Source organism: Amblyomma americanum, chromosome 2 (genome assembly GCF_052857255.1).
Source record: "Amblyomma americanum isolate KBUSLIRL-KWMA chromosome 2, ASM5285725v1, whole genome shotgun sequence".
Lineage (NCBI taxonomy): Eukaryota > Metazoa > Arthropoda > Arachnida > Ixodida > Ixodidae > Amblyomma > Amblyomma americanum.
The window spans coordinates 74,396,009-74,422,567 of NC_135498.1; the positions used below are offsets into that span (position 1 = coordinate 74,396,009).

Sequence of the window (26,559 nt, forward strand, 5' to 3'; positions counted from 1 at the left end):
AAAATGACGAACATGTGACAACCGTATTTGACTGCGGCCATGATACAGCCAACAATCTGTTGCTATTAAGCGTGCTTTCTGACCGTAAGGCTAAAAATAAAGCCATCGGAACAAAATTACCCACCCGTGTACATGTCTGCTTCCCTTTTCGTTCCCTCTTGTTCTCAGCTTCACTATGGAGGATGTTGTCTTATTCCGCTCTTGTTTTCGGCTTCACTATGGAGGATGTTGTCTTATTCCGCTTTTTTTTTTAAGTAACCAGACCAGGTCCCGGAGAAAATCACTGTCTAAATATTAATAACGAACAGCAACCTTTCGTTAGTAAGCTAAATGCATCATTATATAAAGCTTATCAGGGACACTCAACGGGACAACCGATAACGGCATAATATTGCAGCCAGAACTTTTACGAAGCTTTTAGCTTTAAGCTTCGTGTATATACATACATACATACATATACATATACATATACATATACATATACATACATACAAGTTTTATTCTCCACAAAGAAGTGGAAGGAGGCGGAGGGAAAAGCTTCAACAAGCTTTCATCTGTGTGGCGAAATTTTTTCCTCGTACATACGATGACAGTTGCAGTAGCTAATTGACGATGCTGAACCATTACTGAAGGGCTCTTCTTTATAACGCTTTCCTTTTCTCGCTTTTTGTGCAGTTTTCGTTGTGTAGCGTGCCCAGTTTGCTAAGTAGTCTAACTCTGTTCTTATAGCAGCTCGCGATCGCACCGAGCAACGGGCTATCAACACTTGAATGTAGGAAAGAGTTCACTACAAAACCAGCAGAGCCCAGTGTATAACGCTGGCTAAATGACCCTAAAAAAAGTTCGGCGAATTGATCATGGTGTCAAGTTCTTAACATGCGGTTGTAAGAGTACGCGCTGCAGCACTTCCTCCGTAGCACACGACAAACGCAAAAACTTCGTATCATGCGAGTTAATGGCGGTCAAGGCAAGCATTGCTTCGACGGCGACAGCTGCAGGGAAAACGGCTGATACCAGGAACCGGAGTTTCTCGTTTACTTTACAAAACTCCGATACAGAAAGAGCAAAATCCTTTGCGGATAACACCCTGAGCTGAGGAAATACTTGGGAGCTGTATGCGATTTGTGTAGGACCTGCCGCTAACACAAACAACTTTCCTCCGGGTTCTCAGCTTTGCTAATGTTTTGATGCCAAAAGAAAAAGTTACTTCAGTATTCAGATGTGTCACGTGTTATCCTTCATTTTATTTTCCATGCATCAAAATATCTCCCCTGCCGTCATTGTGCTTCGAAACGGCCTATCGTTACTGTGCGGCTACTTCACTTCCGGTTTATTTTTTCTCATATCTCAGCCGCCTGATATCATATTACTCTCCGCCTGTAGTGCTAGTTTCTCCGAACATCTGCATGCGCAGGTAACACAAAAACTCACTCGGCTGAGCATCACAGCAGAATGTGTGGGCAAATGGCTTTCCTGCCCTTCGGTCACGTAGTTAACTGCTCATATGGTCTCCGAAAGGATCCCTTTTGTCCCACGAACCTGCAAGAACATGGTCCAGAAGTTAGCTGATGCAGTATATGTTCGTTTTATTTATTTTCTCATTTTTTAAATGACTGTTTATTGGCCAGAATATATGCAAAAGATTATAAGTGCACACACGAGGGTCCCATAGTCAAAGACAGTGCCGAGACCCTCGATAGGTCTGTAGTACAAGAAATAATTACAACAAAGTCAGTGGATAATTATAGAATATAGAAAATAACAAATCAATCGTTCACCAAAAAAAACCTGTCTATAACCAGAATAACGCTAGCATTATTCATAAAAACAGAACAAAACATTAGCATTCCAATAAAAATAACTTGAGCTTAGTCTTGAATGCAGGCAAGGAAATTGATTTTTTTTAGAGTGGGCCGCAATGTATTCCAAAATGAAATTCTTTGAAAAGACGACGTCGTTTTACTATAATTGGTATGGACTTTGCGGAGAAGAAAATTGTTTTTTGGTGCAAATCTGGTAGGGTTGTAATTTATCAGCAGGGTGGGGTCTACACACTGAAAATGCAGGGTGCCATGTAGTAACCTAAACAACATGATTCCAATGAGATACTGGAAAAGCTTGTGTACTGGTAAAATGTTGTGCTCATGCAATAAAGAATGAGCATTAGTAGAGAAAGGTCTATGGGTAATAATGCGGGTGGCCTGGTTTTGTAAATGTTGCAGAGAGGATAAATGGCAATGATAAGTATTTCCCTATGCAATAATCCCATAAGTGATGTGATTATGTATGAAGGCATAATACAAGATAGGAGTAGGTTGCATGGAAATAATGAACGCGCCTTAATTAAAGCTCTGATGCCAAACATAGATCTTGTTTTTGATGAGCAATATGAACAGAAAATTAAACAGCTGAATCAAGAATAACGCCAAGAAATATTAAGAAACAACAACAGTTGCCTATGCGCATTAAAAATATCAATGACACAACCGCTGAGTAATCATGAAATGTCCTGCAAAGATTAAGAAGAGCTTTAATGTCAACATTTATGCAATTTCAAAATGACCGCCACTTAAAAAAATTATCACTCATAACCACACACTCAGCCGCCATCGATCACTAGATTTAGCTCTTCACTGCCTGGCAGCCTGGGCCTAGCTTTTTTGCGTGTGTTATGATGTTTACATAGCAGTTTAATCCGTGCTGCGCTGCCTACACTTAGGTTATGCAATTCCCGGCGCTACGTTTGCAAAGAATCGTTCGCCTAGCCGACATTAAGTTTGCTGAAGTGTACGGAACGACACAGACACTTATCCAAGCCGGAATTATTTGTTTGCTGATCATATAGTTTGTAAAAGGAGACCGTGTTGCTTGCCCTCAGCGTGGCATAAGTGCCTTGCACGAGTGTGCGTCACAAAGACTCAAGATAAACTAGTGCATATCGAGACACCTAATGAACCCAGGTAAAGGCAGAGCAGAGCCCAAAGCAATCTTCTGAAGGACATACGCAACTTCAAGGGGAGCGAACGCGAGCACATTGCAGAGCCTAAAAGGTGATACATACAGTAGGAGGGTGTCGGTCTGGACATGGAACACTACACGGGCACACAGAATGAGCAAATGGTCAAGGAGATCACAGCCTGGGACGTACGTACCGCACTCTTCGACTTGAAGAATGATACTTGCTTTGGGGGAGATCGGGTGACCACTAAAATGGTGAAGTAAACCGCACAAATATCTAAACGGGGACCAAGGGGTCACCCTAAGAAAATTTCAATCCAATACTTATATAAATACCGCCAAATTCAGCTGAATGTTTCCAGATTCATACGATCCGCATTGTGCCTTCTGCGGTGAAGTGATTAATTTTTACCACGTGGTATGTGCATGCGACAAGAATCCAGGTATTCCAAGAATCAGCACCCGAACAACTAAGGATTGGGATGCGCCGCTGCCCAGCTCACATTCGGAAGACCAGCCATGGCTGGTGAGCAGGGCAAAAGCGGCGGCCAAGCCGATGAGCTCCGAGAATGAGGGCCCACCCATGTGCGATTTCCTCTGTGCATTAAAATTTTTTCTCTCTCTCCAAGTGCACAACCTTAAACTAACTGAACTTTATCATTAATCTTTTTTTATTTTTCATTTTGCTCCTGGTCGTCCACTTTTAGCGTCTTGCACCGTTATTGGTGTTTTCACATTCATATCCATTATGCGTTTCTTTTATGAATGCCACAAGACTCAAGCATTTGAGACGTGTTTCTGCCTAGGGGTTCAATCTCTCTCGCTCTCGTAATCATTATATACAGTGACGCGCAGCCAATGCCTCAATATAAACTTGGGGATTCACAAAGATGGAGACGTGACAGAGAACAGAGGGTGAAACAAATTTCGGTACTTTAATGTTCAGACTCTCGCGCATTGTAACCCTTCCAGACTCAAGTATGCGACTGAAACTACGATGTCATAACTAGCCTTTTTAATCGCACCTTCTTAATAATACGGTCCCTTCTAATTTCTGTACAGTCCCCCCCCCCTCTTCACAGTATAAAATATCTTCAAAAGAGGGCCTACAAGTTTGTGCTGAATAAAATAAATGCAATAAATCCTAGAGGAGATAAATGCCTGCCGTCAAAAAGCATGACCTGTGGCTGCAATGCAATTTTAATTGCGAACAAAAGCAGGTTCCAGCCTTCGCTTACTATACATGGACCGGGGGAAACCTCGTAAAATAAATACACTCTCTGTCACTTCTCAGTAAGGAAACCTCGGTTTATTTTGGGGAAATATACTATGAAAAATGCGCACCTCTTGGAACGCACAAAAAAAAACACATTTTTCGCTTACTCACATGCAGACTCTCAAAATAACACATAGCATCGGCGAAAGGTTAGTAAACAACCTCACGGATACTAAAAAAAAAAAACCTTCAGTATGGCACGCGTCGAAAAAGTGTGTCGACATCGACCCCCGCAGAAACTGAAAGCAGAAAGATATGGCAGTAAGATAGGCGAGGACGCGCAGGTTCCGCCGACCAATGACCAGACAAGGGCCAGATAACATCTGAAAGTTCAAGGCAACAAATAGAGTGACCTCCTGTCCTGCTAAAAAAGGAAGGAATAATCTCGTGGGCGAGGGCTTTGCTACCTTGAGAGACTCCATGCATGTTACCTGTTTAGGATTTAAGTTTCTACTTGCTAAGTACTTTTACTTCTTAGGGTATTATTCGTATTCCTGAGAATGCGACACACGCTGAATGAGGGAGAGAGGCCGACTATACGCTCATATCGGGGCGAAAGATTTAAAGCATGAGCGTCTATTGGCCACCAAAGGTTTTCAAGGTGCTCGATAAAAAAAAAGGCAACGCATGAAAGCAGCAAAGTCATATCTTGTGAAACACGACCGGCAACACAACTTAGCTCCGCCTTTCCATAGCATGTGGCGCCCAGCAACTGTCACTGAGTGAACTGCGCGAAAAACTGAGAAAAAAAAATTAGTTTCCATCTCGCCTGTCCGCGTGTATAAAAGGAGACCGAACACCACTGCCCAGCCATCGTTTCTTCGAGCACCTACAAGCTTCGAAAAACTAATTCAGCCATGATCGCCGTAAGTACGACCACTGTGCTTCATTCTCGTCGACCTAAAATGCAAAACTTATGTACATAAGATCGTCATAGAATATTCTCGGGCATTTATGACGCGTTAATGCTTAGTGCTTAAAACGGTTTTCGCTTCATGAAACCGCTCGTATCTCTTGCGGTGCCCCCCAAAATAACCTATCTTGCAAGCCACAGGTACATGTCGCCGCTAAAATAACTTCCAGGCTTTCAACAAACCGGTTGGCTTGCATAAAGGCTACTGAAAGCCCTCCATTACAAGCACGGAATATATATAATGTATGTCTGAGTGTCACACATATTAAACAGTATTTCATGAGCAAATAAATTACACCTGAGCAACTCATTGTAATGCACCTGCACAACTACGTTTTAGTGCTTCGTTTTTATTTCTACGCTGTAGGCTGTGACAGGGCCCTCGTCAGGCAGAGCATTTTGCCCTGTCATCCTTGATCGTTTGTGTCTGAAAGAATGTTACAAATACATGAATATAATAAAATTTTAATATTCTCTATATATTCCCACTGCTTACCGCATCTTCAAGTCCCTCTCAACGTGTTTAATGTTATTAGGTTCAATTGACTGCTTTAGTTTTGTGCCTCATTTGTTATGAGTATTCTGTGCCCGCTGTAAAAGCATGTTCGCCATTAAATAAATTTGGGACATAAAATATCAATAAATTACATTAAATCAGTAACCATTTAGTTTGTGATTGTACTCTTTTCGCCTACCGATTCCTGGTTATTGCTACCCATCGATTGATCTAAAGACGTTCTTGAACGCCATCCGCGCAGGTCCTCTGCCTGTTCGCTCTGCTGGGCAACGCCCTCGCCGTGTACGTTCCCACGTACGGCGTTCCGGTGGCCGGCTACCCCACCGTGCACAGTGTCTCGACGGTGCACGCCACCCCTGTCGCCACCGCTGTCCACCACGTGGTGCCTGTGAAGCCCACCGTGCACAACGTGGCCACCCCGTTCGGCTACCGCACCACGGGCGTCAGCTACAGCCACCGGGTCGACGCGCACCCTGTGCGCGTCCGCTACGTGTACGGCCTCAGCCCGTACGGCCTCAACTACGGCTACGGATTGGGCGCTTTCGGATACCCCATCCTGAAGAAGTGGTAAGACTCGAGAAATCGTAGCAATTTCTCCTGGATTCCAGAGATCCATGTTTCACAAATCAGCAGAAATCAGTCAGGAAACAGGCAAGCATATGTAGCTTCCTTTCATCGATTATAGAGAGCTTCTGTAGTACCGGGTGTCCTCAGGAAGTACTACCCATAGTAATGACCAACAGTAAGTGTGCCCCAAGTTCACGACCTTGACACCTCGAGATTCAGGGTCATGTAAGCTCATTACATCAATGTGGTCTTTTCCATACCAACAATGTACTCCTTGCAGGGGTCCATGCGATGCACATATGGTTTCCTTGAGGTAATTGAGATAGAGTCACGCTTCAAAGTCTACTCAGGAGACAACCGTCTTTTGCCGAGGCTACCATGATCGAGGGGTAGAGCTGAGCTCTCTGATAAAGCTCATATAACGCTATGTCTTAAAATTCGATTTGTATTGAATGCGGTGACTGCATATCATTGCAAACTTGATCAGGTTAGTGAACCCAGGTTAGATTTTTATAATATAATTGGGTACCACTGATGGCAAAGAGCAATGCTGAAGGTTTCTCGCAGTAATCAAGGAACCTAAATATCATCACCCTTCCACCTGCTCAAGTCATTTTAGTTTCTATAGGTAGGCGTATATTTCTGGGGGGGTGTCACTAAGTAGAGGGTTTTTTTCACCATGCAGGCTATATAACAATATTTCTGATAATCTACGAAACGTGAACTGGCGCTACGCACTCGATCAGATATTATAGCATGCTCTGCACGCTCCATTATTTTCAGTAAGTATAGTAGTGACGAATTCAGAGAGCGGCCCTAATAAAAAAGGATTTGGCTTCCCGGTGAAACCAGGAGTTTTCATTTGTCTCCAAAGATTCTGTCAGCATATTTTCACATAAGCATGGGTGTAACCTTACTGCACTGATCGTTGCCCCCGAGCCTCATTGACGTAAAGGTCAGCTCGTGTGCCAACGTAAAGGCATAAATGAAAGCAAAATTTTTCAGTAGTGCAGTTATGTTCAGAATTTAGGGCCAAATTTCAGTGCATTTTTCTCTTGAATATTTGCATAGCTCAGTAAGAAATATTGACAACACTCAGCCCAGTGCTCTCCATTTCACGACGCCCCATACACACCCGTTTCACTTCCCATTTTTATGCTTTCAAAACAGTTGCTATTGCTGATAACTACAACCATACTCAGCGATCTGTTTATTTACCTTTGCCTTTTCTTCGCAGAACGGCGGTCCTCTGACGGAAAAATGACCATCGAGCCTTCAAGAATAATTAGCATGGACGACGAAACTTCAAGACGATGCTATCGTTGATGATGAGCTTGTTTCATCTCCATGGAGACGATAAATAAAGATCGGAAATCCAAAGCGAAGTTTTTTGCTGTTGAGTTTACAGCAGCCTGCGCGTGCCATAGTGAAAATCACTCAGATATTTTACCTTCCCCTGAGGTTAGATACGACTGCGAAATCAAGGCACCCTATCCCCAAGTGCTCTACGAGTGCATACATTTGAAGTCCGAAGTTTGAAGTTTGAAGTTTATTTTCATTTCAGTAAGAAATGAGGCACCCGAGACTAAAAGTGAAGGTTAATTCACTTGACGGCGCTCGGGCCCCATTACATGGCAAAACAGCGAGGTGTCGGTAGTAACATTTGGTGCACTTACAATTTAGGCAGTACATCCCAGTACATTTACAGACATGTTAGCTCTTATTACGCATAGTTCAGTCTTTTTGTTGTTAAAGATAAAGGCACAATATTAATGACAAACATGATCAGCGAATAATAGCAGTTGTACATAGCAACAAACCCGCAAAAAATCCAAAAGACACAGGAGAAACACACCTCACGATAAGCAGAAAAATTACATTTGCGAGAGAAAGAATGAATGTATTCTTTTCTTATTTACATTTTCAATATTAACTTTATTTTCTCGAAAATAGTTTAACATAGTGGGCAGAGTATGTGCAAGCATTTGTTGGCCAAACGTCGTTCTTACGAAAGGTACCACCCAGTGAAATGGCCGCAATGGCCCAGAACTACTTGTATAATACTGTCATGGCCCAGCAAAAGAATGCGGCATATTTCTCTTCTAGCATACTACGAGGCGATATCGCAGTAACAGTGCCGCGCATGCATTAAGGGCTAAGCAAGCGGTATATCAGCTTGCTTACAGCTTTTGGGTCTGAGCGTCGGTCGTTGGAGGCCGCAGAAGTTTAAACGAATGACTCCAGGCATAAATAATGAACCAAAATTTATTCTATTTATTGATATCCATTTAAACCACGTGTAATGATAAACACCATACGTCGTACTATGTATGCTATTCACAGCGATAAATATGCTTATTAAAGCTTTTTGTGCAATTCTGGATGCCAAGAAAAAGCCCTCTCAAGCTGCGTTTCATAAGCCAGCAAGAGCTAAAAATGATAACGTAGGAGACAGGAGAGAAATTATAGTATATTTTACAATTTGCTTCTACAGAAGTGACTCAACACTCGAACAAAATTATTAGGGGCACTTCACAACCTTGCAAGCAAGTAATGCGAAAATATTACATTTATATTCCTACTCTATTCCAATTTTATTCTTTTCAAATTCTATTCCAATTTAAACCTAGTAGACGACTAATTATAATCTAATGTTTTCTATTCTTTTGTAGTTGTTGATGTTGAGCTAGTTCTCTCACTGGTTAACATTTCGTATTTTCCCGCTTTTGATAACGTCATACTGTTTCGGCCAGTGGTGAGAATATTTTGGGCAATGCCAGACTTTCGTATCGATGAGACATCTCATGCCTTCCCAATTAAACTGTTAGTGCACTGTGGAAAGCTTGTATTTTCAATCTAAACGTTTTGACTGCCTTCAGCCCATACACCGTGGCTGCCGCAGTCACAAGGGAAGACCAGATACAAATCGTTTTAGAGAGATAGATGCGTCACAAAATGCTACCACGATTTACTTTTCGGCAAGTTATAAGATGGTGATAGCAGTCTGAAAAAGCAGGTCATACTGCGCAGTAAAGGTGGAATTCTGCTCACGATTTTGAGATTCGCCAGTAAATTGCGAGGCACAGATTGTATGAACATATTCACACGACCACGTCTATTTACGTAAAGGCAAGGTAGAGTGAACTCCACCGTATAACTTTGCGCTGACAGAAGGCGCCAGCAGCTTCTTTTTTCAGTACTCCCTAGTGTGAATGTGGTGACAAAAATAGTGAGCTGACACTGGTTTGCTGTCAGAAACTGCTCCCAGCAAAGGTTTCAGGGGAATCAAAGCCAATAAGGTCTAGTTGTCAAAAAAAAAACCTTCACAGTTTCATCGTCCCTTGCTTGTTGGTTACCCCTTGTTATTGATTATCCGCTCGCAATACTTGCGACAATGCGCCGAAATCATGCTAGCTATTGGGAGTTTTATTGAAACTAATCAACTACTCAATAATGAAGTGTTAGAAATGTTTATTCTCTTTCAGACAAGCAGAACAAGATCCACGAGCGATCAAGAGCAATCAATGGCTACTTAACACAAATAAAAACGAAAAGCGCGAACCACAAGAATAAAAAAAAAAAACAAAACTTTATCAAGCATGAACGCACAACCACTTTACGGTTGCAAGCAAAAATAAATTTAAAAAGATGCTCTATTCTTTATTAAGTGTCATCTTAATTTTTATGACCTTAGTTTTTCGTATATTGTCAGCTTTCAATATAACAATCAATGTATTGGCAGATCCCCCATCGTTAAGCTTGCATTGTTTTGCTATTACCGTTTTTTCTACCGTCAAAGTGCTCCCCATCGGCTTTCTATGGCAGTCTTAACTGTTCGATGCAAGCGATGGATACATTGTAAAAGACAGATTTTGAACATATTGCAAGAACGGACCATTACCTTCCATATCTCTATACCAGCATCTTACTATTTTTCATTTTTTTTTTAATTTTTGTCCGCGAATCTTGGACATATATTATAATTCAGGATATGAAAAGGATAAGCATTTAATTGTGACCAAATGTGTTGGCCGTCCCAGAAGCATTCGCAGTGAAATTAAAGGGCACGTTCTGAATACATGAATTCATCCCGACCTCATATTTACTCAAGGCTTTAATAATTTACCTTTTGCCAACTCGATCAAATCAGATACCAATCACCGACCTGACAGCACCTTGGTTTGGGCATTTGGGCGAAAAGTTACGAACACCTTCAACTTCATTTGCGTGACCAATTCTCTGCAGAACGTGCTGCGCACGGCGGACTGCAAACCGAAAGCTCAGGACAATACATTTGTGCCTCAAGCCCACTTGGAAAATATTACTGTACAATAAAATACAATTTTATAGAGCGCAAAGTAGAGTAGAATATGAGACCACCAAAGTCTCGGAAGCTTGTGTGCAGGGCTGATTGTCAATCGGTGCAGCTTTTAGCAACGTATTCTGGGGTGAAGAACTGTGTTTGATATGTCGCGTTCTCTCTTTGCGTTCAGACAGAACCGAAAATCACAAAACAATAAGGACGACATCATCGCAAACAATTAGCCAGCAGGAATATAACAAACGAAGCTAGAAACATTGGAGTGTGTGGTGTAGGAACACAGTAACGCAATTAAACACGGAGGCAGGATACGATGCAAAATGCAGAATAATGCGGGAACGGAAATAACACATACAAAAAGGTAGTAACAAGCGCAGACGTACCATGAAGAGCGCCACACTACAAAACAATAGGAAATGCTTAGAAGAGTAGATAAGTGTGAATGAAGGGACACAAGTTAAGGATAGTGATAACACAAGTCAGTAATTAGGAAGGCAGAAGAGTTCAACTCAGTAGCTTAGCGTTTAGCTGGATTGTAAAAATGCAAGTAGGACGCACTGACGCACCATACGCAGTGATCAACGCGGGGTTGTTGAAGAACATAAATCAGAACAAGCAGCACGGTGCACTGCATAAAATCCATGAATTCAGCTATGAAAAAGACGACACTGTGAACGCAACGACGGAGCGAGCAATTAAACGCACAGGTTGTAATGCACAGGAAAAAGGAAAACCCTCTGGGGAACACGCGCACCATTCACAGCATGGAGTGCCTAGCACAGGTAGTACAAAGGGTGCAAAGCTAAAAGGAAACGTTAGCACAACGCATGAAGAATATCCGGGCCAAGCCTAACCTCCGCCTGCGAGAGAACGCTTCGCCCAAAGAACATTCAAATGAAATAAAATTGCCCCTGAAGAAAAACAACCAGAAGCTGCTTCAGTTCTCGCCAGACACCGCGAACGCGCCGTGAGGGTACAAAGAAAAAGGGAGTGAAAGGAGGAGAATATCAAGAGCATCCGTAGTAAAGTACACGGATTAATTTCGACCGCCTGAGTGCCTCTAACGTGCGCTAACGCTGCACATGCCACGGGCGTCTTTTGGGTTTCACCTCCATTGAATTCCGCATCCTCGGTCGTGGCAGCCGAGCGTCTCACCACTGAACCACTGCGAGAGGCAATTAAGGAGCGCCAGCGAACCGATTGCACCTGCATATTGTATCTACACACAATCATATCACAACTCACATCGAGAAAGAAAATAAAAAACGACCCCAGACATCGCACAATATTGGACGAGCAAGCATGAAGTGGCTTGTGCTAATTCCTAATTACGATTTAAAAAAGGTGAGGAGGAAGGAGCCTTCACGGCTAAACAGCACTGAATTAATTTTCAATTGCGCTTTCTTCACAGAAGACTCATTCTTCTATGAAGGAGTGTTAAAAAAGAATAGAAATGCGCAGCACTCTTCCTGTCGTATAGCGTGCAACATATACGGTGACATGCATAGAGTGCCCCTCGCCTCAGTACATACCCAACAATCTTCGACAAAATCATTTTTGAACGGGAGAGAGTTGAGTGCAATTTTTTCATATATTGCAAGATCTCACTATAACAATCAAAATATCACCAAAAGGGTTCCCTATCGGTTTTCTATTCTGCAGGAGAGGGGATGGAAAGAGGTGCTCGTAAGGACGTACATGACGGAGGCCAACAGTTACCGAAACCAAAGAGTACAGGGGATGTCTTTTTTCTGTTTTGTAGTTTATATAAACGGGAGATTAATAAAAGCAGAATAAAAAACAACCACATGCCGCCGGTGGGGTCCGAACACACGACCACTAAATTACGCGTCCGGTGCTCTACCAACTGAGCTACGGTGATCTACCAACTGAGCACAAGATGGGACAGCCGTCGCAGTAGCCCAGCTCGTAGAGCACCGGACGCGAAATTCAGAGGTTGTGGGCTCGGATCTCACCTGCGGCATGTGGTCGTTTTTTCTTCAGCTTATATTAATCTCCCGTTTATGAAAACTACAGATTAAAAAAGGCATCCCCTGTGCTCCTTGGTTTCGGCGACTGTTGGCTTCCGTCAAGTACTGGTTTTCCACGGAAGTCTGAACTGGTCGATGCGAGCGATGGAAACACTATAACAGAAAGGTCTTACTATATATCGGAAGAATGAGCCATTATGTTCGATATTTCTATACCAGTATCTTACAGTATGCCACTATACAAAATTTTTGTCCAAGAATGTTGAAAACGATCGAAGGTCTAGTCGCACATATCTCTTCGGAATCACCAGGACTAATATATCTAGAAGAGAGTGGATTGGGATGTATTTCAATTCTATGCGTAATATGTGTGCAGAAAAGGAGTATAGAATTTGCTCCACATTATTGGTTCTGTATTCCGAGCAGTGACTGAACTGCGTTGTAGATTCCGAGCAGGCATATAATACTTTAAGTGCAGACTCCGCAAGAGTTGCAAACAAATAAAAAATGTTTACAGGACCGTTTAACATTTTTCATGTTGTTGTACTCAGAGTAGTCTTACTGACTTAATCAATGTGCTACGACCAAATTATGTTCTGATGACACGCGGCACAAGAACGCGAAAGCTAACGGATGCGGAACCCTACAACATCCGCACTCTTTGCCACAAAGTTCTTCTTGTAGCTACGGATGTAAACACACGTCTCCTCGCTGATATGCCTAGAACTCGGCCCGGTAAGGTACTCCTGTTTAATAACTATAGGATATGACATTGGCATCGGCGGTACGCAGAGCAACATGAGTATGGCACTAATATGACCAATTAAATTCAACAACAGATTGGATGTAACTGCGCTTAACGCAACACTGAGGAGAAATTGAAGTTGGCTTGTGTCGATAGAGTACCAGCTCCTGATCACAAAAACGGCGCTCTTATTGAAAACAAAGCTCTTGTAAGGTAGAAAATAGCAAGAACCAAAATACAGGTATCGCCACCACAGGCCAATCTCGCAAGTACAAGCGTGGCGATGTCATAGGAGAAGAGACGCCACCTTGGAAGAATTTTCCTTCCTGCATTGTGCGCGAATCTCTGAGACTGACAAAGGAAGGTAGTGCGGTTCAATATTGAAGTATGTTTTGTTTTAAAACCGACAGTGCACTTTTATCACACAAGAAAGGCTGACAAAAGACAACGTGAATGTTAGAAGCAAAGAAAACCGATGCTTGGCGGCGCCACAGGCGGCCAGGAGAGTTTCGATTTTTTATGGCGCTTCGCGTCTATAAGCTTTGCGTGCCCCATGGTTTTGTTTTTGACGCGCCTCGATTTACAAGCGCCGAACAGCAGAGGAACTCCAAGTGCCGCTTCAAGTGCTGATTAACCTTTGAAGGAGCCTGTTAAGGCTTGTCAGATGATCGCCACGTTCGATGAAAAACTATGATGACACGATGGTCGGTGATCGTACAAGGCAGCACTTGTGTCTTCGCACGCTTGCCCGGCGAAACATTCCCGGCTGTGCCAGTCAACTTCGAACTACTTAACGGAAATCGTTTATTAGGGACTGAAGCCAAGGTACAAGGCAGTAAAGAAAAATTGCTGATGACCTAGCTGTGTTAGGCCAGGATATACGTTGCGAAAGCGCGGAGATTTCTGCATCGGAAGAGTGCATTCACTAGATGCGCCTTTATTGATGAATTCACCCTGAGACGTCGCGGCGGAGTGGTAACGTCACCGCCTTAAACAACAAAGGCCCCGGTCCAATTCCGAACCTCGGCACAGCATTTTTTTTTTTATTCAGTGAGTGGGCGGGGGGTTTCAGTGGCTCCCATAGATGCCGCCACCGAATACGTTGGTTAGTGGTTAAGCGCAGGCTCTGTTAAGGCGCGTTTATGCTCTGGCGTAACGCGCGCGCGCGCGCTGCACGGCGACGTCACGTCGGCCAAAGCGAGACCCTCTACACTCCTACTGCGCTAGACCGCCGACGCGTTCGGCGTCTTCGGCGCACTCGGACAGCACTGGCGGAGACTTGGAGCATGCCTCTATTTCGCGCCGAGTGCGCCAGCCGCCGCCGGCCCGGCAAGAATGATTTGGCTCCGCGGCGAGGTGCGCGTTATATTCAATAGCTGCGGCAGTTGGGCAGAGCTGTTCTTTTCGAGCTCTCGGCTAATTTAGTCCATTCACAGTACACATTTTAAGGCACATGCAAGTGGGCGAGAGAGCCCGATCCAGTGGACCCGCTGGATCTAGCGGAAGCCGTTGAAGCGTCGTGCGCCGGCTTTAGTTTCAAGCCGCCAACTTTAAACGCGACCGCACTTGAGCACCAATCCATTTTTTGTGGCGAAAAAATAAATAAATAACTTGGCCCTTCCGCGCCGTTCAAGGAACCACAATCCGTTGGCCCCAAAGCCCCGGCCAGCCTCCGATGGGTGCAACGCGCCGACCTTGTCCTGGCCCCTCGCGACTCTCCGCACTGGCGTTATGATATTTAGTTTGCAACGGCTGCTCACTGAGAAGAGGGAAACGGCCTGCCGGCGCCTAACCTAACCGTGCTCCCTCAAAAGCATCGCACGCTCTGTGGGGCTGAGGTCGCTGAAATGCAGGCCAGAGTTTTTGCGAGAACTACGTCGTCGTGTTCGCGAACGGGATCCATCGTAACGCTGGCAAGACGCCGGTGCAAACGTAAACGGAGCGACGGCAGCGACCCCCGATAGATGCATTCAACGTGCAGCGGCGGTAGCATTCATTTCGGCAGCTGCTAGGCGGCACCGCTAGTCACCAGAAATCACGGAGTCTGCGTTTACGTCGCGTTTCACGTCACTCCGTCCTGTGACGTCATAAGAGTTCTCCGTGACGTCATAAGAGTTCTCGACTTTGAATCGGAGCGGCGGGAAAAACTTTTTCAACTTTCAATCCAAATTTCTTTGAAATAAATGCATCTTTCGCTCTTGGACAAGCGGCAACAAAGCCATGAAATGCCGAACTATCAGATTTTGCTAACGAAAAAAATCCGATAGAGTTCTCCTCAGTGTCCCTTTAAGACTGGACAAAGGGAACGAGACACAGACTTGCAATGAATATCAACCAGAGCTATCATAAGCGCTGTTACAATCTCCCTCATTACGCACCGACCAGCCAGCCCGCATTAGCCCTCTTCTTAAATTCAAAGACCAATACCGTACTAGATACGCAATTAAAGCTTCGAACTACGAGAGTTCAAGGTTACAGAATACGCTACGTCCTCCTTCAGATAAAAGCATGAGCTCGAATGGAGAGGGTCCGGGCTGGTTAATCCTCTGATTTGCATCTGAATGTTCCTGAGAGCTCGACTTCCTCTCTTGACTGCTCGTAAAGTAAACGAAACCCAAATTCAATGTCGTTTAGATTACAGTAGTCACAGGCAAGAGGCACGTACAAGTGGCAGTGAGCAAAAACTGTGACCCCTCCTTTTTCAGCGCAGTCAATGATCTTCAGTGGCCAGGACCAGTTGTTACAGACGTCAGTTCAACGCTATCTATTCGAAAAATCCAGAAAACCTGACTGGCAGCGCTTGATAAGCACCAAGAAGAAAACACACCAGGTTTGGGGTTCTTGCGACGAGGGTATAAAAGAGGACCGAACAGCGCTGTCCAGCTACCATTTCTTCGAGCTATTCCCCAGCCGCAAGGAATCAAATCAACCATGATTGCCGTAAGTAACCCAATTTTCGCATTCTTAGCCGCTCATGCATCGTGGTATTTATGGTCGCTTCATTGCTAGTGAATTCTTTTACGATGAAGGAGGCGTCAAGGCGTGAAATTGTAGTCCATGCCGTCTAAACCTTAGTTCGTTTCCATTGCAGATCCGTGTTTGTAAATTCAGACAATTCTTTTAAAAGTTCTCTCTCATGTGTTTCTGATACTGTAAAGGTTCTAGGAATCGTATATTTGCAGCACTGGCTAGCCATCACGCAGGTTAAAAACCCAACCAAGAATAAGATAAAAATTGTAATTTAAAAGTGTGTTCAAGGGGTCTATTAGTGCTCTCAGCAAAATGGCTTGCGGACAATATGCACAGTCCTGGTCAAAAGTCTTAAGGCAAAAGCCTTTTCGCGTCAGCCGCATAACAGAACCATTATCGCGCTATTAAAGAACTAATGACCTTGAAATGCTAGCAGAAGGTTTCTTAATGCGGTAGAGAAGCTTCCTGCTTGACTTGAGTTTTGAATGATCCGCTACACGGAACATTCTAGAAACATTCATTTCGCTGCAGCCGAACCCTGTGGCCTTAAGATTTTTGACCAAGACTGTACATATGTGTAGATACTTTACTATTATTATATATAACGCACAACGTCCTCCGCAGCGGACATCAGCAACCGCGAACACTTCTAGGGCCCCAACTTTTTATTTGCATGCACACTCAGACTCGTCATTATTTTATTCTTCTGTTATGTTCCACCATTACGTTTCTTCATTTCTTCTCTTCTTTTAATCACTTTATAAGCAACCAACATACCGCAATATGCCTCACAGGTTCTGTGCCTCCTCGCTCTGCTGGGCAACGCCCTCGCCGTGTACGTGCCCTCGTACGGCGTGCCGGTAGCGGGCTACCCCACAGTGCCGGTGGCGGGCTACCCAACCATTCCCGCTATCTCGACGGTGCACGCCACCCCTGTGGCAGCCGGTGTTCACCGCGCGGTGCCTGTGACCCCCACCGTGCACAACGTGGAAACCCCCTACGGCTACCGCACCACGGGCGTCAGCTACAGCCACCGGGTCGAGCCCCAGCCATTGCGCGTCGCCTACGGGTACGGCCTCACCCCGTACGGCCTGAAGTACGGCTACGGACTGGGCGCTTACGGATACACCCCCATCCTGAAGACGTGGTAAGCACCGCAAAATTGTGCTCAGTGATCACGTGCAGGTTATATTAAAGATGAAGCAGGTAAATCCAGAAACCATGATGAAAATATGCAGTAAATTTAGCATTGAAAATAAAGGGTTGTTCTTTAATTGTGCTAGTGCTCGCATGGTCAAGAGACGTAAGTGTACCATTTGCAACGTGAACGCAGATGGGACATAAGATGTGCATCAAGTAAAAAGACTATTTCCTTCAGAAACAGTCATAATGGGTCGTATGTATATGTTTATTTCATACTCTGTTTTTTTTTTCTTGTATTCGTTGTTTTGTCTCCACCACATGCTAGCTTTTCTTTAGAATGAAATGCACGCAGAATTGTCTCTTTTGTACTTAGTTCGAAGGCATGATGAGTTTTTCGTCCTTACAGCATAGTTTTAAAAATGACACATAGGTGACATGCTAATATTGCTCACTGAACTTCATCGCAATTCCTGCTGTTAAAGTAATATTAACAATGGGTATTGTAATAGCACGCAAGCCGAGTAGTGACGCGAACTCAAATTGTTTGCCACTTTTCGAGAGGCCCCAGCGTTCATCGGCTACGGTGGAAGAAAAGTGCGTGCTCTGCGGTATCACACACTTGTTTATGTACGATAAATAAGATTACAGCGTAAGTGTATAAGGCCATGTAAAACTCTATGCTCATTAACGTTGGCCGTATAGGTGCATTTTCTCACCGAGGCCGTTTAGGAATGGAATGTTTAGAAGCTGTGAATATCCTACTCGCTGATGTTATCTTCACGTTCCCATAGGGTTCTCTACATAACGAGTGCAGTGTTCCACCCATAACTGTTTCGCTAAAAGAAAATATTTTTGCTTTACTCGCAGAGACCGTCCAAGCGACCGAACAAGCACCACGACGCTCGTCACGCCTCCGATGTGGTAGCCGCAAGACCATGAGAACACCTCCGCCGACTTGATTGGCCGTTTCGTTAAAAATAAAGTAAAAAGCTAAACAAACACTCATTCTGTCTCGCTTTGCGTTTGGTATGAAAGCTATGCCATGCGGCATACTTATCCCTGTCATACAACAGCAGAAAGAAGCAGGCTGGCGACCAGGCGGTAGGCGACTAAGGGTTAGGTTCTAGGAATAGCAGGGGAGAGTTATTAGCAGAGTTCGCAGATAGAAATAACTTACGGATCATGGATACCTTCTTCCGCAAACAAGATAACAGGAAGTGGACCTAGAAAAGACCCAATGGTGAGAATAAAATTAAAATTGTGTTCATACTATGCGCTCACCCTGGCATTGTGCAGGATGTGGACGTCGTCTTAAAGGTGCGCTGTAGCGACCACAGAATAGTAAGGTCACGATTTAGCCAAGATGTGAAGAAGGAATGGAAGAAACTAGTGAAGCCGAAGTCCATTAACGAGTTAGCGGTAAAAGGGGAAGCATAGGATTTTGAGATTTCGCTGCAGACCAGATATTTGTCTTTACCTGAGGAAGACGACCTTCATGTTCAAATAATGAATCCTAATCTCAATGCTATTATTACGGAGTGCGCCGTAGAAGTAGGCGATAGGATGTTTCTACAGGATACCGGCAAACTATCTCAGGAGACGAAAGATCTGATTAAGAAACGCCAAAGCATAAGGGCGTCTAGTCCTAAACCCAAAATAGAACTAACACAACTATAGAAGTTAATAAATAAGCGCAAGTGTAGATAACATCTGGAGGTTTAATATGAAGAGATTCGAGCATGCTCTCAATAACGAAGGTAACCTAAAAGCGGCGAAGAGAAAACTAGACATAGGTAAGAACCACATGCATGCGTTACGAGAGAAGGATGGCAATTTCATCAGCAATATGTATATGATAGGTAAAGTAGCCGAAGAGTTCTATACAAAACAATACAGTAGCCAATGTAGTCAGAACATTAATGAGAGAGACAGTAGCGAACAGCAATGCGTCATTCCGTCAGTAACAAAAGTAAAAGTAAATAAATCCTTCGGAGCAATGCAAAGGAGAAAACAGCAGGTGAGGATCAGGTAACAGAATCTGTTGAAGTACGGAGGAGAGGTTGTGCTAGAAAAACTAGCCAGCCTGTATACGCAATGTCTTAGGACCCCGACCGTACCACAAGCTTCAAAAAACGCTAACATTATCTTAATTCATAAGAAAGAATACGCCAAAGACTTGAAAAATTACAGGCCGATCAGCTTACTGTCCGTTGCCTACAAGGTATTTACTATGGTAACCGCTAATAGAGTCAGGCCAACCTTAGAGTTCAATATACCAAATGATCAGGCAGGCTTTCGTAAAGGATATTCCACAATAAATCATATTCACACTATCAAGCAGGTGATAGAGATATGCGCATAATATAACCAACCCCTGTATATAGCCTTTATTGATTATGAGAAACCATTTGACTCCGTGGATATCTCGGCAATTTTGTGCGCATTGCGGAATCAGGGTGTCGAAGTGCCTTACGTGAAAATACTGGAAGGTGTTTATAGAAGCTGCACTGCTACTGTAGTCCTCTATAAAGTCCCCAATATAATTCCAATAAAAAACGGCGTCAGGCAGGGACACAACATCTCGCCAATGCTATTCATCGCCTGTTTACAGGAGGTACTCCGAGACCTGAATTGGGAACCGTCAGTGGTAAGAGTTAACTTAGAATTCCTGAATAATCTGTAATTCCCTGAAGACATTGCCTTGCTGAGTCACTAAGGAGATGAACTGTTAACCATGACCATTGCGTTAGACAGGCAGAGAGAACGGTGGATCTAAAAATTAACTTGCTTAGTATGTAGTGGCTGGCTTGAACAACTACAGTCTAGCCAGGAAACAGCAATTCACAATTGGTAGCGAAGTGCTGGCAGTGATAAAAGAATATGTCGACTTAGGGCAGGTAGTGACTGCGGATCCGGAACATGAGAGGGAAATAACTAGACGAATAAAAATGTGGTGGAACGCATATGGGACGTTCTGTCAGATCATGAACGGCAGTTTACCAATTTCCTTCAAGAGAAAGGTGTACAACAGCTGTATCTTACCAGTACTCACTTACGGGGCAGAAACGTGGAGGCTGACGAAAAGGATTCAGCTCAAGTTAAGGACAACGCAGCGAGCTATGAAAGAAAAATCACAGGTGTAAAGTTAAGAGACCGGAACCGCGTACAGTGGATGAGGGAACAAATGCGGGTTATTTTTTTAATTACGTGGGTTAATGACATTCTAGCTGAAATCAAGATGAAGAAATGCGCTTGGGCAGGGCATGTAATGCGAAGGCAAGATAACCGCTGGTCCTTAAGAGTAACGGATTGGAGGGGGCGGCAGAAGGTTATAGGTGGGCGGATGAAATTAAGAAGTTTGCGGGGATACGGTGGCCGCAGCTGGCAAAATTCAGGGTTTATTAGAGAGACAGGGGAGGGGCCCTTTCTCTGTAGTGAAAATAGTCAGGCTGATGATGGTGATAACGACATCTCTTAATGCTGCTTTTCTTTCCGCTTTACGTTTCTTGTTTGTATCGTGCACTTTTCTGCTGTCTTTTTCTTTAGATGCAAATATGTAACGAAAAGATATTTTTTTAGCAAACGCAAAACTGACTATAACGGTTCTGGTGCGACTTTTCAGGAACTTCTTTCAACACCACGATATCAAGAAACAAATACAGCAGTACATGCACATGAGAGCAGGCACAAGGAATAAACAGCATCAGAGAAATTAAATTTAACAAACTCCACGAATGTCTACAAAAACGCCGTCACTGTGCCACGCGTCGGAAAAATTGTGCCGACATCGACCCCGGCAGCACCTGACAGCCATAAAAGCGAGATAGCTTAAACATAGACGCGGACGCGCAGGTTCCACCGAGCAATGACCATACAAGGGCGAGATAGCATCTGCACGAAAAGTTCGAGGCAACAAGTATAATGACCCCCTCTCCTGCTAAAGAAAGAAGGAATAATCTCGTCGAAGATGAGGGCTTCGCTGTCTAGACAGAATGCTCAAATGTTAGCTGTTTCGATGTTTAAGCCGGTGATTGCTAAGTACTTTTAACCCTTTGAATATTGATGTTTCTCATAATGCGAAACACGCTGAATGAGGAAGAGAGGAATAGTGTACACGCTGGTCTCGGACGAACGTTGAGGCATGAGTTCCTACTGATCAGCAAGGATTTTGAAGCCATTAGCTAAAAAAAAAGAAGAAAAAGGCAACGCGGACGACCGCAGCAAAAACACATCCTGACGATGTGAAACACGACTGGCAACGCAGCATAGCTCCGCCCTTTACAGCGTGTGGCGTACAATGACAGCCACTGAGTGAAATCCGCAATAAAACTAAAAAAACAGTTCCCGTCTCTCCTGTCCGCAGGTATAAAAGGAGACCGAATACCATTGCCCAGGCATCAATTTTCCCAACACCTGCTAGCTTTCGAAAAACAAACTCAACCATGATAGCCCTTAATATCACCGCTATGCTTCATTCTCATCGACATGAAATGCAAGGCTTACATGCATGAGAAAGCTGTGAATTGTTCCCGAGCATTTGTGACGCATTCATGCTTTGTGCTGTAAACAGTTTCATTTTTTTTATGGCCGCTTATGTCTCTTACTGCTTCCCTAAACAACCTATCCAGCCATTCACAGGTAGATATCGCCGATCAACTTTACTTTCAACGTTTCAGAAATGCGCCTTGCTTCAATAAAAGGGCTACAGAAAGTAAATTTCTTTGGCGCAGTGTGAATATACTTTACATACACATTTCCCTTGCATACGCTGCATGAGCTTCAGTGTCATATCCAACTGTAGTTCATGAATAAATATGCTGATGTCTAATGAACATCTTATGTGCTGCAGCGTAACTGCCTTCCGCTACTTACTTTTCACTTCTACTTAAAAAATTCTATTGCGCAAATATAAGCGCTGCTTAACGCATCTCCAATCGCGTTTCAACGAGCTTGTCACCATTATGTTTGCAGTTAATGTATTTTGAACACTCAGTAAACTTGGCACATAAAACTGCAATAAATGGCAGTCTATTAACAACTTCACACGTTTGTATTTTTTTGCTAACTGATTCTTGATTATTATTATATGTGGCTGACTTGGCGTCCTTCAACTCCATTCGCGCAAGTTCTGTGCCTGTTCGCTCTGCTGGGCAACGCCCTTGCCGTGTACGTTCCCACGTACGGCGTTCCTGTTGCCGGCTACCCCACAGTGCCGGCTATCGCGACGGTGCACGCCACCCTTGTCACCACCACCGCTGTCCACCACGTGTTGCCTGTAAAGCCCACCATGCACAACGTGGCTACCCCGTTCGTCTACCGCACCACAGGCGTCAGCTACAGCCACCGGGTGGACGCCCACCCGGTGCGCGTCCGCTACGTGTACGGCCTGAGCCCGTACGGCCTCAACTACGGCTACGGATTGGACGCTTTCGGATACCCCGTCCTGAAGAAGTGGTAAGAATTGAGAAACCGCGTGAATTTCGCCTGCACTTCATAAGCCCGTGTTTCCCAAATCTGCCGGAAACATCCAGGAAATATGGAAGCTTATAACTGCACTTCCTCGATGAATAAAAGACTTCCAATCTACCGGTTATGTGCAAGAAGTAAAATCAATAATACTGTCATACAGTCTGTGCGCCTCATGTTCACCGTCTTGGCAGCTTCAAAATTGAGATTCATGTTAGCTCGTTACATCCTTGCAGAGTCTTTCGCTTAGCAAGAAGCGCTCGTTGTCGGAGTCCAAGCAATGCGTTTATGGCTTCGTTGTGCTTGTTGAGGTACAGCCATGGTTCAATCTCTGCTCAGGAGGAGACATCTGCTTTTGCTGGAGGTGCATTGGTCGAGAGGTAGACTTGTGTACTTTGACATAGCTCATACCACTGTTTATCTCTACTTGTTCGGTCTGTATTGAACGCGGTTATTTGTTGGATGCCACTGCTTAACTGATCAAGTAAGTGATCAAAGCCCTGATTTTAATAACAAAATTTGATGTCGCCGATATTGAAGCAAAATGTGCAGTTTTGTTGAGAATAATCAGTGACACTGCAGGATTTCAAAATTCCAGCTGTTGCAAGTCATTTCGGTTTCCTCCGTGGGTAGGCTCCTATTTTTTTTTTCGGAGGGGGGGTCCCACGCAAGCCACACAACTGTCTCAGCTAATTTACGATACGTGAACGGATGCCACGTAATCGTAAGCTTCTAAGACAATATGCTCCGCACGCGCCATTGCTTGAAGTACGCTAAGAAATGATGAAGTAAGAGACCGCTGTTAGCAAGACGGCTTCTGCTGCACAAAGAATCCACGATTGTACACGCGCTCCGGAGAAACAGTCAGCATATTTTCACATAAGCATAGCTGAAACCTTACAGCTCCGGTCTTTGACCCAGAGCCTGGGTAACACAAATGTCAGCTAGTGTGTTGCCATAATACTATGGATGAAAGCAAATATTTCAGATATGCAAATTTATGGTCTGACTTCAAGGTTATGATTTGCCGTTTGGTATTTGCATAACTCCATGAAGAAATTTAGAAACGCCATAGCCCAGCTCGCTCTGCACTATAAAGCCCCATGCACACCCGTACCATTTCTTCTTTATGCCCACAAAAAAGACTGCCATTCCTCATAACTACCGTCATAACGAGTGATTTGTTTACTTATATCTACCCTTACTTTCACAGAACGGTGGCCTACTGACGGAAGAACGATGACCAAGCCTTCCAGAATGCACAGCACGGACCACAACACTTCAGTAGGATGTAGTTTTTCATGATGCGCTTCTTTCGTCTCCAAATATATGATGAATAAAAAATCATACAGCCGAAGCAAACTTTTTTTTTGTTTTTTTTTTTTTTGTTGAGATTACAGCGTCGCGCGCGTACTATTTTGTGAAAATCTCTACCAGATATTGTGCAGTCCACTGCGATGAAGATGGAAAGCTGCACAGCCTCTACGCCCGCGTTCAATGCTTGCACACATTCCCAAGGGACATGGCCTGAGGCCCGCAGACCACACATTCTCCTGAATACGTGCTTCACAACCCACGCTCTCCTAAAGGCCCGGATCTAGCTGTATCTTATTTTCGTGGGTCAGAAAAAGAACGCGGCAGTTTTCGCTTGTTGCATACTACGTGGTGATATCGTCCTAACAGTGCCGCGCATGCACCCAGTGCTAATCAAATGGTATCTGAGCTCGTTTACTCTTTTTGGGTTTGAGGTTTTGTGGTTAGAAGCTTTGGAAAATTAATAAATGCACTTCGAGGCTGTTTGGTTGATGAAACAGGTTGATGAAAATGGAGGCCTAAGGAAGTTTAACATCCCAAAGCAACTCGGGCAATGAGGGACGCCGTAGTGGAGTGCTGCGGAAATTCCGACCACCAGGGCTTCAGTAACATGTTCTGACATCGCATAGTACACGGGCTCCTAGCATGAGACCGCCGCTGCCGGGATCGAACACGCGCCTTTCGGGTCAGCAGCCGAAAGCCATAACCACTGAGCCACCCCGGCGGTTGAGGATGAAAATTGAGCTTTGCATATCTCTTACAATTAGGAACAGAGTTGAATCTGAAATCCATCCCAGCACATCAGTTATAAGGCCAGGAGGACACTATCAAGTGAGATAATATGTCATCGTCAGTCACTACAATATATTAATGAACTTTTCAGCAGCAGTGGCTAGCGTGACTACTAATATAAGAAACGTAGATGCAGTCGCATTTCTAGATTATTCCATAAGGATACATTGTTCTAGAGAACGCATTTTCCGGGCTATTTCCCCCGCAGCTTTCACTCATCTCACGTAATTACGCATGCAAGGCGGTGGCAGTCGGCGCCGAACTCCTCCCAGTGTTATCGAGCTGCTACGTCGGGCGTTTTTTTCTATTTGGACAGCATAAAGGGAAAGGGAAACAGCGACCAGCTTCACCGGTCGCTCTGCGCCATTGAAGGATAAAAGGCGATGTCTCACTGGGAGGAGTTTCACACCTATTCTCACCGCCTTGCATGAGCAAATGCACGCATCGAGCTGAAAATTTGGAAGCAAACATCTCAGAGAACACGCCCGCTAAGATAATTCAAAGAAATGAAATTGTGAAGGAATACGACTCCCTCTTAGTTTCCATTATGAACATACCCGCTTGTTGCAGTCAATGAAAAAATTCATTAATCTATTTTAGTCAAATGGGTACCCGATGATGGCAATTATGATTTCGCTTCGTGTTCACTCGGCAGCGAAATTTATGAGCAGAGGTAGATTTCATGTATCTCTAAGCGTCTATTATAAAGAAATCTTTGAAGCCTAATTCTGATCACACTCTATTTTATTCGATTATATGGAACTGAACCTACAAAATACATGTACGTACAATGATCTGCATCACACGTCGTACTATGCATGCTATTTGTGGCGGCTAATAATTATTAACTGAGGATGCCGAGGCATTGGCCTTTCAATTCTTCCTGCTTCCAAAGGAGAAAGAGTTTAAAAATGGCAGTTCCCGATACTGCACACAAATTACACTGTATTTCGCTATATTTGCTTCACTGAAGTGAAAGCTACACTCGGCGCCTGCCAATCCGCCATCACTCGATCAAAACTGTGCGCACTCAATGGAAGGCATGTGTTTTCCATTTCGATATATACTTCGGGCATCCATAAGTGCAAGCCAGCCCAAAGGTATTCAAGAGCGTGAGAGGCGTCAAGAAATTGAACACCAATTTGCTGCTCGGAAAATGATAGCATGGTGCTAGCAGTCCGTGCAAGCAGATTGCAGTGCAGAGTAAAGGTGAAATCAATCCCACGATTTAAAAGTGCTCAAGCGAATTGCGAGACACAGAACGAATGAATACTCGTATATTCACACGACCACTTCGCTTGTGGAACGGGCAGCATTTAATCCGCAATGCTCAACACTTGATGCCCTCCTTCCGCTGACGGTGCGTTAAAAGAAGCAGCCAGCAACTTCTTTTTTCACTATTTTCCATCGTCAATGAGCTGAGGAGAAACGTGAGCTGACACTGGTTCGCCGTCAATAACTGTTCCCAACAAGGGCTTCAATGTAACCACCAAGCTCCTAAGCCCGAGTAGCCAAAAAAAAAAGACTCAGAGTTGCATCGACATTTACTTTTTGGTTAACTCTTTTTAGTGGTTATGCCCTCGCAC

The 26,559-nt window shown here is 44.2% G+C and overlaps 3 protein-coding genes across 3 annotated transcripts; all 3 read left to right on the top strand.

Moving 5' to 3' along the window:
* Window positions 1-5,072: 5,072 nt before the first annotated feature.
* Window positions 5,073-6,235, top strand: LOC144119781 (uncharacterized). The gene is made up of 2 exons (XM_077652322.1): window positions 5,073-5,100; window positions 5,906-6,235. The coding sequence occupies exons 1-2, from the start codon at window positions 5,092-5,094 to the stop codon at window positions 6,233-6,235; spliced, it is 339 nt and encodes a 112-aa protein (XP_077508448.1). The 5' UTR covers window positions 5,073-5,091.
* Window positions 6,236-16,219: 9,984 nt separating this feature from the next.
* LOC144119782 (uncharacterized) lies at window positions 16,220-17,409 on the top strand. The gene is made up of 2 exons (XM_077652323.1): window positions 16,220-16,228; window positions 17,053-17,409. Exons 1-2 carry the CDS (start codon window positions 16,220-16,222, stop codon window positions 17,407-17,409), a joined length of 366 nt encoding a protein of 121 aa, XP_077508449.1.
* Window positions 17,410-17,548: 139 nt separating this feature from the next.
* LOC144119783 (uncharacterized) lies at window positions 17,549-22,859 on the top strand. Its single transcript, XM_077652324.1, has 2 exons — window positions 17,549-17,561; window positions 22,528-22,859. The coding sequence occupies exons 1-2, from the start codon at window positions 17,549-17,551 to the stop codon at window positions 22,857-22,859; spliced, it is 345 nt and encodes a 114-aa protein (XP_077508450.1).
* Window positions 22,860-26,559: the final 3,700 nt, after the last annotated feature.